General features: G+C 31.7%; 1 protein-coding gene across 2 annotated transcripts; it reads left to right on the plus strand.

The window, feature by feature from the left end:
- Positions 1-164: 164 nt before the first annotated feature.
- Positions 165-10,952, plus strand: LOC130631961 (SHC-transforming protein 1-like). Of its 2 annotated transcripts, XM_057444439.1 has the most exons (13): positions 165-304; positions 4,219-4,424; positions 4,667-4,737; positions 5,307-5,364; positions 5,606-5,633; positions 5,706-5,845; positions 6,013-6,064; positions 6,248-6,374; positions 6,907-6,966; positions 8,061-8,178; positions 8,573-8,810; positions 8,891-9,192; positions 9,477-10,952. In XM_057444439.1, the coding sequence occupies exons 2-13, from the start codon at positions 4,284-4,286 to the stop codon at positions 9,636-9,638; spliced, it is 1,497 nt and encodes a 498-aa protein (XP_057300422.1). In that variant the 5' UTR covers positions 165-304; positions 4,219-4,283; the 3' UTR covers positions 9,639-10,952. The 2 variants fall into 2 exon arrangements, with proteins under 2 accessions (XP_057300422.1, XP_057300423.1); XM_057444440.1 differs by lacking the exon at positions 6,907-6,966 and having other exon boundaries at positions 180-304.
- The last annotated feature ends 1,643 nt before the right edge of the window (positions 10,953-12,595 follow it).

Below are 12,595 nucleotides of genomic sequence, written 5' to 3' on the forward strand. Positions count from 1 at the left end.
TTGCAACTGGATCCTAAATTTTGTCAATTATACTTGCCCATCATGATTGGTGGTCCGATCAAGGTGAACCATGGTCAATAGAGAATAACACGCTTGTCACCCACAGTTTGTTCTTCCTTTTCGATGAGTGCGGGTGTGGGGCGAACTTAGCCGTTAAGAAAGTTAACAAAACCCTGGGGACAAGAATAAAAGTTTCGGTCAATGTATTTGTATTCCATATGAGATCAGTTATCGATGAATAACAAAACGGAATAATAATGGCGATTTCAAAATCAGGAGGTATTTTTTCCTGAGTATGATTCAGGTAATATATATCTTTAACGTTAGGGCGACATACACCAAAAAATGTGAAATCTCTAAAACAGTTTGTTTAAGAAATTTTTCAAAGAGGTTTCCTTTTGTGTATATATATACAATTCAGCACTCCATAGCCTATAAACTCTAAGAATTCTGATACAACTAGGTAGCTAGCCTTTTTCTTTTTTCTTTGGTTTAGTTAGTAGGAGGAGCTGAAGGCTAAAGAGCTATTCTTGATGTAAAAAGGATATCACACCTTTTTGCTTTGTTGCTGATAATCATATAGTGTAGTTTCTGAGCATTACTTTTTTCCTTTAAGATGGAGAAATTTTCTATAGATGACTCGCCAATTTTTACAAAAGTTAAAACAACAGACCAGAATATATTCAAAGAAATCTATCTTTTTTTAATATTAGCCATTTTTCCCTGGTGAGTCCTGCTTTTTTGCTACATGCTCATTGTTCCAAAAATGAAATGAAAAATTACCTCACACCGACCACTACTAATAATTTTGATTTGATCTCTTGATCCATTGGGACAAGCTAATTATTAATAGAAATTTGTATTGCTTTAAAAATTTTAAAATTTCAATTTTAAAATTTCAATTGCCATTATTTTTATTTTTAGATAATTAACCTTCATAACCCCCTCCCCCTAAGATAAGTTTATAATCGTACCGTACAATCGATCCTACAATATTATTGTATACTAGTCAATAAAGCCCATGAAGAAAATCACTTAGGCAGAAGGAGAATAGAGAAATAAGATGTTTTAATTTTTTTGCTGACATCAGCAGTGCAGATACAAAAAAAATTACTGAAATTTAGTTTATTCGTTGCCTAGTGTTGTGTAGAGCTTAAACTGGTGATCAAGAAAATGTATATGATCATGTGCTTTTGATGAGTGGCTAATGAAATATAAGAGTTTTAAAATTTTGCTGATGGTAGCAAAGATCTGCTAAAATACTTTATTTTTTTTTTTAGAAATTTGTACACCTGTTGCCTTTAACACATAGATCTTTAAACACTGATTAAGAAAATGTATAGGATTATATATCTTTGGCAAAAGGTTGCAGAGATATTAGGGTTTGAAGGTTTTTTGATGATGTCATTAACCCATCCATTCCAAAACGAATTTAGGGACCCAGGCTTAGGAAACTTACCCAAATTTGTCCCAGGTGCTCCCAAGTTATCCACGCAGTGAAAAATCAATGATGTCACCACCTCGTTTCCAAGTTATTTGGCCTCAAAGTTTTAGGTGCACTGTAATGGCTTCATTAATTTAATATAGCAGGATATAGGACGTTAAAGTAGTGGTGTTTACGTGGCGACGTAACATCAGAAAATTTAACATATTAGACATGCATTTTTCGGCAACATCAAAGAAAAATAAAGAAATTCACTTTGCCTGTTACTGTCACAGACACACTCTCCGTATTATTATAGAGATATAAAAACATATTGTATTGTTACATATGACTTGTTGTAATGTCTGTAATGAATGTACGGTATCTATCAGTAAACAACACAGTTTTATGCTATGGTCTCCGCCATATTGTATATTTCCAGTTATAACTCTTAGCCTTACAAAATAGTCAGAGCAAAGTGGATATAGACGGAGATATGATTGCCGAGTGGAACGAACGGACATCACACTTGTGAACTCTAAACTGAGCTCATGCAAAGACTCGCCCAATTCTGAGAATTGAGAAACTAGCTGAGCTATTAATTGCTCCCCCAATTACAAAAAAAGTTTTTCTAGCTGAGCACTATCAATTCATCTCACATGGAAATCAATGTTCCCTTTCTTATTATTTACAGTAAAAAAGAACCAAGATATATAAAAAGATAAAATAAAATAGATAACAAAGACTTTGTGATAAAATATGTGTTTATAAACTTGTTCTATTTATTCAGACTGCGCGCCCAGTTTAAATTTTTGTAACCTTGGGGTAGCGATTTATTGCTCTGGTGTTATTTTCTTATTGATAGGCCTGCTATGTTTAATATTCTGTCCCTATCCCCGTTATAAAAAAATTTACGCTTGCTGTCTAGCTACCTACAATCCTGTTCATAATCTTTATGAAAATTACAGGTTTTAGGCCATTAACTTTTCCAGATGTGTAAGGTTGGTAATATATAAATGCGCTAGTTGCATTTTAAAGAATGTTCGTATTTTGGAACAATTAACAGCCCATAATGGTCCAGGAATTTGATAAAATGAGATGTTTGCAAGTTTAATTTTTGCACAAATTGTAAGTTTGAGGTATTTTCTTCCTATAAATCACCAAAATAAAATGTCAAGAATTTTAAAAAGTAATTTTTGAAGCATGCAGCAAAAACTTATAAATTTTGTGCAGAAAATTTTCTTGTGCTGTTTCAAAAGTTATATACAGCTTTAACCCAGTTAGGCTGTCTCTAAATTTAAACGGCAACGTACTCTCTTTCCATTTAAAATAAGAAAAAAAACAAGAAAATTATTTCATAGAAAATTTTGGTGTTATTTTAATTTTTTTTTCATGCAGTCCCATATGTATGAAATCTTTTAGGGATTATAGTTTAGTTATATTCTTCTTAAAATCTTTTTGCAGTGTTATTGAGCATTAGTCTTACAGTATTACATTTTAGCTTGCATATTTTTTCCATCATTTAATAATCATAATGAAGGAGGGTGTTACGACAATTAAGTTCTTTTTTCCACTTACAAATTTAGCGAAATATTATCTAAATATTTGTTACAGTTTAGGCAGTTTATTTATGTACAAATTGCTTAAAAAAGTTAAAGTTTGCACCAGCTATATTAGATGTTACGTGTGTAAATCCTAAAAATCACATAATCCAGTTTAAGGTGTGTATGAAAATCCGAAAAAATAGGGAAGTGTGCTAATCAAATATTGAAACTTTATTTCCTATAAAAAAAATAAAATTATGACAGAGAAGTTTCAAGTTCTTTAATATTAATGGAACTTATAATATTTAACAGATTGCAAGGCATTCATAAAGTTTAAGGAGATCGTTTTAAGCAATAGCCAAATGGTAAATGTACAGAGATACACCTTAAGATTAGACAAGCTGGTGCGTACAGATAAAAAAAACTCAGTGGGTGTCATAGTTGTATAACATAAAAAGGTTTATTAATAAATTTTAGCAGTGCCCACGACCTTCCAACAGACTGAATATGATTATATATGATAGCACAATAAATATGTTGGATATTTTGTTATATTCCACATAGTCATATAGAAGCTATAAAGTGACTGTTATCCTAATAAATTATGTTTACCTTAAAGGTACTGTCCGATTAAAAATCAACTAAAATTAATGTATCTACCTTTGTAAAAAAATTTCAAAATTTGTTAACTTACAAAAAACTATTAATTATTTTATTTCTGTGAGAGGGAATGATTGTATAAAAAAGTTTCTAGACTTCCTTATAGCCTGTGCTAATGTATTTTTTATAAATTTTAGTTGAACACACAATGGAATAACTTTAATTGAAATATTATTGAATGTGAAACCACTAGGCTGAGTAATTTAGTTTCAGATTACTGAAGTTTCTATTATGAATAAAGTATTTGATTATGTTTTATAAGTATCATGTAAACTCATTCATCGTAGCAACATGATATGACAATAAATTTGTAGGTATTGCATCTGGAAATAATTTAAAAACTATATATAGGTCCTTTAACTGCTATAGTTAGAATAATTTTTGTTAGGATTGGACCTTAACTATGTACATCTAGTATGTACAGGTCATAAGGTTTTTTATTTTGTAAAAACTACAGAATAAGTTTTTATTTAAAGTTTGTTAAAAAATGCTTGTCTATTTTTTATTGTTAAATTCTAAAATTATTTTTCTTTAAACAGTTACATCTTATCTTTTATTTTCACAATTTTAAACTTGGCACTCTGTTTATAGATTCAAATACTAATATATCCAACAATCCTGAGAAGTTTTTGTTATATATATGGAAATAAACAAGAATGAATATATTTAAGAAAAAAATTAAAGGTGACCTTGAAGATGATTGGAAACCTACAGGAAGTTTTGTAAGAAAACCTGTTAAAGGATGGATCCACCCAGACCATCAGTTGGAGTCATCAGGTGTTGTTTATCATACACGTGTAGGTTTTAAAGTTCTTTTTGTGTATAGTTTTGGTAATGCATTAAATTTTAGTTCTTCATCTCTTATAGAATTTAGTCACTGATTTAAAGTAAATCTGTCCATAAAAAGTCAGAAATTTATTTTTCTTTTGATTTTCTGTTGTAGATCTATTTAATTAAGTTACCATGTTGTTGCAATTTTATTGAAATGTTATGTCTTTTATACTTCTTTTGTAGTATATTTATTACATGTTGTTTCTAGTTTGTTGGAGCTGTCAAAATATTACAATCAGTACGTTTTAGTCCTCTTGATCAAAGAGGAGAAATTGTCAGGTAGAGTTACATCAATAATTTTTTTTCTATACAGGAAAATAATACTAGTCTATAAAATCCACAAATTGTTTTGTTTGTTACAGTAAATATAAGATGAAAAATCACTTTTGAATAACTACCCGCACAACAATGCAACATAATTTAATTATCATAACAATAAACTCAAATGCTTAAGGTGCTGGGTATACTGTCAAAATTGAAAGAAGAAATTTAAAACGATAAAACTGTACTTGTTTGTAAAGTTTTTCACTTGTGTGTTACTAGCGAAAGCACCTTTCTCTTCTGTTAGTCAGTTTCAAATGTTATACAGAAATTTTGTAACGTATTTTTGTGGTTCATCATACTGAAAAGGCTACAACTTTTAAACTAAAGATTTCTTCTAAATAATCACCCTGTCTTAGTAAACTCCCAGAGCTTTGAAACGTAATAATATAATAACGTACTTTGTCTTCATCCTTAACAGCGTATGATTTAAAAACAGTAGTAAAAGAAATACATTTTTCTTAAATCACACTTTGGTATTTTAAGCATTAGTTATTTATATTAACTATAGTTGTATTTGTTTTTAGGGAGGCTATAAGAAGATGTTCTCATGCTTCAGATCTCTTTAACTTCAAGAAAAAGAAGGTATAATATTCACTTTTGTTCAAATCTCCTGTCTTGGTAAAGTATTTGTTGAAATGATTGCTCCTAAAATCATCCTAAAAGGTGTTTAGAGTTCTTAGCAAAACTGAAAAACCTGGAAATTTGTTTATATAAAAGCATTCATGTATTATGACAGAATTAAGATAAACAATAACCAGATACTAGCATCACACTGCTAGTATCTGGTGTGTATATGCTTTTCAATTTTTTTTTGTGCTTTTAGAGCAACGCCAACAATGAAATAATTGGAGGTAAAATTTCGTTTTCTATTATGTGGCTATACTCACCTACTTTTTTTAAAACATTTCTTTTTTTAACTCTAGAGATTTATCTTTCTCATTCTGGAGAGAGTTCAACAACAACCTTTTCAAAAGTTGCGATCAAGACAACAGCTTTATCAACAGGTCACACCATTTGTGGACATGAAATAGAAAAAATCTCTTTTGCAAGTATTGGTGAAAATGTATAGTGCTATTCTGTATCTCTTGTTTTGCTTTATGCCATATAGGTGCTAATTTTTTTTCTATTTTAATCTTGTAATCTTTTTAATCTTTTTGGTTAATTCCATCACTCTCTCTCCATCAAGCATAACACTTAACATAAAGCATATATTATGTATTCTTATTGTAGGAGTATAAAAATTTGGTGGGCTATGTGTCGAAAGATTCAAAGTATGAGAGAGGTATATTTTAATTTCGAGAATGCTATGTAGTTTGTCTTGGTAAACAACCTTTGTGAGCATATTTTTTAAACTTTTTTTCACCCACCGTCACTCGTGTATCTACGAACAGTTCTCCATAATTTTTCGCATAATTTTAGTTTTCTCCAATACAGTATCTTGCTACAATGTAATTCTTCTTTTTAGCATGTTTTGTTTTTGAGTGTGATGCTGGTTTAGCAGAAGACATTATACTAACAATCGGACAAGCATTTGAATTAAAATACAAAGAATCGTTAAATACAAGTCATGTTATTCAACCTGTTGTCAGCAGGTATACCTTTGCGATGACACAGCCTCAGGTTTTTTACCTCTTAAAGTGGTTTGATGTAAAAGTTAGTTGTGCTAAATTTTTAAGATGCATTAAATAAATGAACAAGTCAGCCTTTACATGGACCTGAAATGAGATTTCAAATCACAATAAGATTTTGTTGTAGTTACGTGAAGCTTTTCATATTGGTTTTGTGCCATAACTTTTGTCCACATGTGCATTGTTTCAATTTTGGTTAATCATGTTTACATAATTTTGGGACCCGGTCATTCTGACTGAAGAAAAATCAAAACCAAAATGAGTTCCATTTTTGGCCAGACAAAAGGCAAAAGTAAATTTTCATTTTGTGACAGAAATAAAACTTCATGTAAAGGTTGGTTAAAAGATATTTTAAATTAAATTTGAAGCGAGGGTAATGGATATTATAAGTACTTAAGTCAGTAGAAGAAAATCAACACAACTAAAGTTAATTTTGTTTTTTAATGTAATTCACATAATTCTGTCCATTGCATGTTAATCTTGTTTCATACACTAGGCTCAAATCGGGAAGTGTACCTCCTGAACCACGCCCACATTTTTTTGAAGTTCCAAGAAAGTAAGATAAATAAATGAATATTAAACTAACTACTAACTTGAAACTCATAACAACAATATAAAATAACAACATAAATGTCGTTTACTAACAGTGTTTATGTCTTCATACGCAGTCTTTAAGTAACCTTTTCCCTAAAGTCCTAACCCTTCAAAAAGCCTTCATAAGAGTTAATAGATTGTAACACAAAGTGACTTGCACTGTATTCTTCTTCTGAAATTAAGTGTGTGTATAGCCATAAAAACAATGTTTCCCATTATTATCTTCTGCAATACTTTTTGAAGAAATTTTTATGGAAGGAAACTTTATGTGAAAGAAATTTTAATGATTACAATGTTTTTATGCAAACTGCAGAATTTATGGATATATTTTTGGTATTTTATTGCATTATTTTCGACAATAGAGAAGGCACTCATTCGAACAAGGTGCTCATTAATTCTTTCCATTAAAAGTGTTTATTCAAGTAAATACAGTATATACTTTTTCATCAAATAATAAACACCAAGCAGCATTTTCATTAACCACTAATTCACACTAACATAGGCATGATACTGATTCCATACAACAACATGTCAAGCAAATAACAACAGTTATATAAGCATAAATTTAAACTAACAAATTTATATGCATGTTAATAAATAATACTCATCCAAACTATGTTTAATTTCTCTATAATGTACATTTTCCTATATTTGTTTTTCAAGAGATAGTATGTTTGTTTTATTGTATGCGTTGATCGATAAAAATATACATTGATATATCGTAATTTCTCACTTTAGCCCTTCCTTTATTTATGGCCTCTTCCTTTTCTCTTGAAATACCAATATTTCTTCAGCATTCTCTTTATCTAGGTCCTCCCATTTAATAAATCTGTTCTACCCTCCACCCTCCGAACCACCCCTGGGGCTGAAAAGAAAAATCACGATATTTACAGTTTATCCGACAGAATTTTATACATCTATTTGTAAGCTGTTTACGTTAGACTACAGCGTACGTGATACAGCAGTATCTAAATAAAAGCTTTTTTAAGAGCAGAAATTAAAGTTGAGCTTGACAATGTATTTATTCATGTATAAATGAGATTTATTTTTTTAAAGATTTACCGATTCAGTATTTGATTCCCCACGATATGACGAAAATTCAGTGTCAGATAAACAGCCGTCAGTTGATGATGTGTCGTATAGTCACTTATTCCAAGACGTCAAAAAGTCAAATGTATGTGTTGATGTTTTGAAAACTATTCAAAGCTGTTGCACATTTTTTATCACATATGCTTGTATTTTTTTTATGTCATCCCAAGCCTGGCTAGGTAATGCCCAAATTGCAAATTGTACACCCCAAGCACCCTCTTTCCTACCTTTACAATAAAAAAGTAATTTGAAAAAATAATCAAATTTGTATTAATATGACAAGTGTATAAAGAAGTCGTTTTTATAACTTACGAATGAACTGAAATGAAAAATATAAATGAGTACGCTGCATAAAAATAAATTTGTAAAACACACCGTTTCATTTGTGAATTATTCCTTGTGATAAACAAGCGCAACCTCACGAATATTTAACTGTATATCTTGACCCTGCTTTGCCTCACCTGTATTTTCATTTACAGGACAGTGGTCCGGGTTACGACACATTGAATCGGAACAACAACAGTTTAATCAATGACTATGATAATCCATCAGAAATAAATTTTGCACCAGGTGCAAGCTATGGAGAGAACGAGTTTAATTACGCTACCGTATATGACAATCCAATTGCATCAGCGGCTGCACGTCAACATATCCAAGCAAGTCGACACACGCAAGCAGGTCACCTGAATGATGACTATGATAATCCTAAAACAAATGGTAAGTTGTTGTTGTTGTTGTTGTTGTTGTGTATTTTTTCTCACTTTGGTGTGTAAATATGTGTTGTTTTTAATTTTAAGGCGTTTCACCAAAAGAAGATCCTTATTTATCCCCAGTGTCTTCGCCTACGCAGCTTTCCCCTGTATACCGCGAAGTTGAAAGGACAGCTGAGACCTCAAGTTATTCGTACGTTACGTCAAACGATTTACAAAAACATTTATGGTTTCATGGTACAATCCCACGAAATGATGCTGAAAGTTTAATACAAAAAGATGGTGAATTCCTAGTTCGCGAAAGTGCAAGTTCTAAGGGACAGTATGTTTTAACTGGCATGAGAGATGGTCTTCATCGCCATTTATTATTGGTCGATCCACAAGGAAAGGTATGGTATCATTATTTTTTCGCAGTGTTGTTACTGTTTTTAATCTTCAAAATGTTTGTGTGAATAATGTATGAGACATCTACTTATTTTATGTGTAAGACACATAACGCCTTGGTTATAATTTTAAAAGTAGTTTTTTTTTCTGTAATTCACATTCCATATTAACGTTAAGATTAAGGTTTGTATAGTAACGCCGTTACGATTTGAAGCGTGTGGTAAAAATGAGAAACGCCAGGGCGCTTAAAGGTTTATTTCCAGTTTTCATTATTTCTCTTTACTCTCAGGTCCGAACAAGGGATCATTCTTTTGACAGTGTACAAGAACTTGTCAAATTTCACGTTAATAATAACAGACCCATATACAGTGGTTCAAGCGAGGTGTATTTACTGCATGAGGTGCCAGATCTATCAAAACCTAAATCGGCCACCAGTTCTTTTGCATTGTAGAACATGCGTAGTAAACTGGTTGCTTGTAATGTATTGGTAATCTATGAGATAATCTAACTGTCGCTGATTCACTGGGGTAATTAAATAACTTAGTTACCAGACCGTCGACATCTGTTGTGTATACAATGTATCGAATTCTGCTACGGATAATTAGAAAAGATTGGTGCGGTATAAATGTTTTTACCATTTGACGTCGATTTGTAAAGGTGTTTGTGGCGTGTATGCATGTAGCTGTAAAAAAAATTTTTAGCTTCTAATGCATGGGATAATGTCTCTTCTTAAAGAAGTGTACTGTGCACGATACCAACGTGAATAATTCGGTATTCTACTCACCTAATTCATGAAATTTCCGCGCACAGCTAACCTTTGCAGATTCCTTGCGCGAACAATTGGTTGCGCGAAAATCCTTATTTTTTGCGCATTTGGCTACACGCAAGTTTGGAAGCTTTTTAGCTCTAATCGCCATGCAGTATAATTCGTGTATGTAAAAGAAAGTTAAAGTAAGTTGTACATAAATTTTAGAGTTACCAATGATGCGCGAAAATGTTATGCGCGAAAATTTCATGTTTTAAGTTGTAAATATTTTTATACTTAATTTTTATGATCTAAATATCTTTTCTATTTAATATATAAAAAGTTCTTTTAAAGCTTCTCCTTCGATGTGGACATCCTTTGAAGACCCTTAAATTTTGAAACCCTAAAATTACAGGTCGTCTTTGAACATTTTTTTAAAGTGACGAAAACTAGGCCCAGGAAATTTTTAGACTGTGTTCCGTTAAAGAAATGTTTTATATCTAAACACTTTAATCAACTAAGAGATAGCTTAAGGTAAAGGTTTTCACGCATCTTTAAATTCGCGATTTAATTTGGTATGAATTTTCTTATGGTTAGAGAGCGTTAACATGCAATGAAAAGAGCATCTTTTGTATTTATGACGTATTGCACTTCGGGGTAAAGTGTTTACACGGAAATCTCACAACGGTTTAAAATTTCGTTTGGGCAATTTCATTAAAATGAAGTGCAAGTTGAAGTGAGATTCACTTCACATGAAGTGATAAAGATTTTATGTAAACTGGTTTGAGTCAACTTCAGGTATAAAACGCCTACAATGTCTAACTTGTTTTAATTCGGTTAACTGAGCTTATATCATATAAACCAATTATAAAAAATATGTAGTTATATTTTTATTAAAAATTTGCTTACCCTGACACAATTGTATGCGAATGTACAATTTCGCTTGTTGTTATTTAAATTGTATATTTTTTAATTTAGTTACATTTTATTTTTCAAGCTAAATTTAGATTTGTAAATTAGTTTCCAGCTTTTTTTCTCCCCACCCAGATGCCGGATTAGTAACAAAAATGATAGATTTTGCTCGCTGCTTGCAAAACAAAAAACTTAACTTTTTAATCTCTTTAATTTTTTAAACTTCTTCGTCTAGCAGGGTTATAAAAATCTAAAATGGCGATAGTACTATTTTGAATGCAGTGCGTCAGTTTCATTGTGTAGACCACGCTTTACAGATAAATCTTAATATAAAGTTAGTTCTTTTACACCACTTGCCAAAAGTACTGCGTAACAGGTTGTCATAAAAATTCGTAACGGTTTTATTGCGATAGTATTATCGCACATAACTAAAGCAAGCTCGACCCCAGCACTTTTTACCGTGGCGGCTAAAAATATCAAAACCTCATCGCCGTTGAAAACGTCGTTTCGTCACAACCTCCAGGGAACGGGGTTTCATAGATTATATATAAGCTTATTCAGAGGGTCAGTGTAATTTGTAAGAGTAACAAACTTAAACTTTTTTTATTGCATTTTTCTCCTGCCAAATAAAGGTAGCGGGTCTTTTAGATACAACTAAAAAAAACAAAGATAAATAACGATATTTTCTGTCAACTTGTCAGTAAGCCTGTATTGTTAATTATATATCAGGATAGCTTACCAACCTTGTTCCAAGCACCTGTTTCTTTTATTATCTTGGGACGGCGAAGTCAGAAAAGATACAAGATGCCCTGCGGACAAGGTTGGATAGCTTACCAGTTGGCAAACTTAGAGTTTTTCTGAAATAGTTTTTTTCTGCTAAAGCGAAAACAAGTGTAATGAGTTGCGGGACATGCTTGGCTTAAATGTTCTGATTTTTAATCGACAATCAATAAATCCTAGCAATTTTATCCGACCCACTTACCAGTAGACAAAACTGCAGGTATTTTTTTGCATTTTCCGTATCGGCTCTGAATTGAGGCAACAAACCCTGGTAACGAGAATACACTTCGAATTTTAAAAATTAAATTTAAACTTTACTATCTTACTTGCTACAGCCAACAACACAAACAGAGTTTTTGAATAGAAGAATTGCATCGTTTTTAGAATTCAATTTCAATTTAATTAAAAAAAATCGTAAAATAATAATAAGAAGAAATATAATATGATATAAAGAGAACATTTTGGAAAGATTTTTTCTTGCGAATTGCTGGTCAAGAAATAATGATGGCGAACTTCAGAGCGATGACATAAAATCCGATCCAGAACAGATGTTTCTCGACAAAAGGGATCCCAAATCATTACACGCACATGTAGTTAACTGAGTGGCTGTTCTCAGAGCCACATAACAGTTTTACAATCTCGTTTGTAATTTCGCTGCAACTTGTGACTTCAGATAGGAATGCAGGCTTTTCTTAGCGTCCAATCAAGTGCTAAGGTAAAGGAAGTAGAAATATGATGTAATAGCATGCAGCATAAAACTAACACTCTGCTTTTCCCGGATTACCTTTGTTCCACAAACATAGAACAACCTCAACGAACTTTTTAGATTCAAAAATTTGAGCAAATTGGGGTGATAGGATATTGTGCGAAGTCGGCCCCTAAGCCTTTTCCAAAAAAATATCCCGTTTGCTCTTTAAAAACATTCGATCTTTTGGCACATACGCATGCGTGCGCGAAAACAACATTTAGAT

This window comes from Hydractinia symbiolongicarpus, chromosome 1, assembly GCF_029227915.1.
Source record: "Hydractinia symbiolongicarpus strain clone_291-10 chromosome 1, HSymV2.1, whole genome shotgun sequence".
Taxonomy (NCBI): domain Eukaryota; kingdom Metazoa; phylum Cnidaria; class Hydrozoa; order Anthoathecata; family Hydractiniidae; genus Hydractinia; species Hydractinia symbiolongicarpus.

Bases quoted from the DNA above. Each gene is read 5' to 3' on its own strand.
- LOC130631961 (XM_057444439.1), top strand. From the start codon at position 4,284: ATGAATATATTTAAGAAAAAAATTAAAGGTGACCTTGAAGATGATTGG. The intron at 5,634-5,705 runs GTAAAATTTCGT...TTTTAACTCTAG, and splicing joins CAACAATGAAATAATTGGAG to AGATTTATCTTTCTCATTCT. The intron at 6,375-6,906 runs GTATACCTTTGC...TTCATACACTAG, and splicing joins ATTCAACCTGTTGTCAGCAG to GCTCAAATCGGGAAGTGTAC.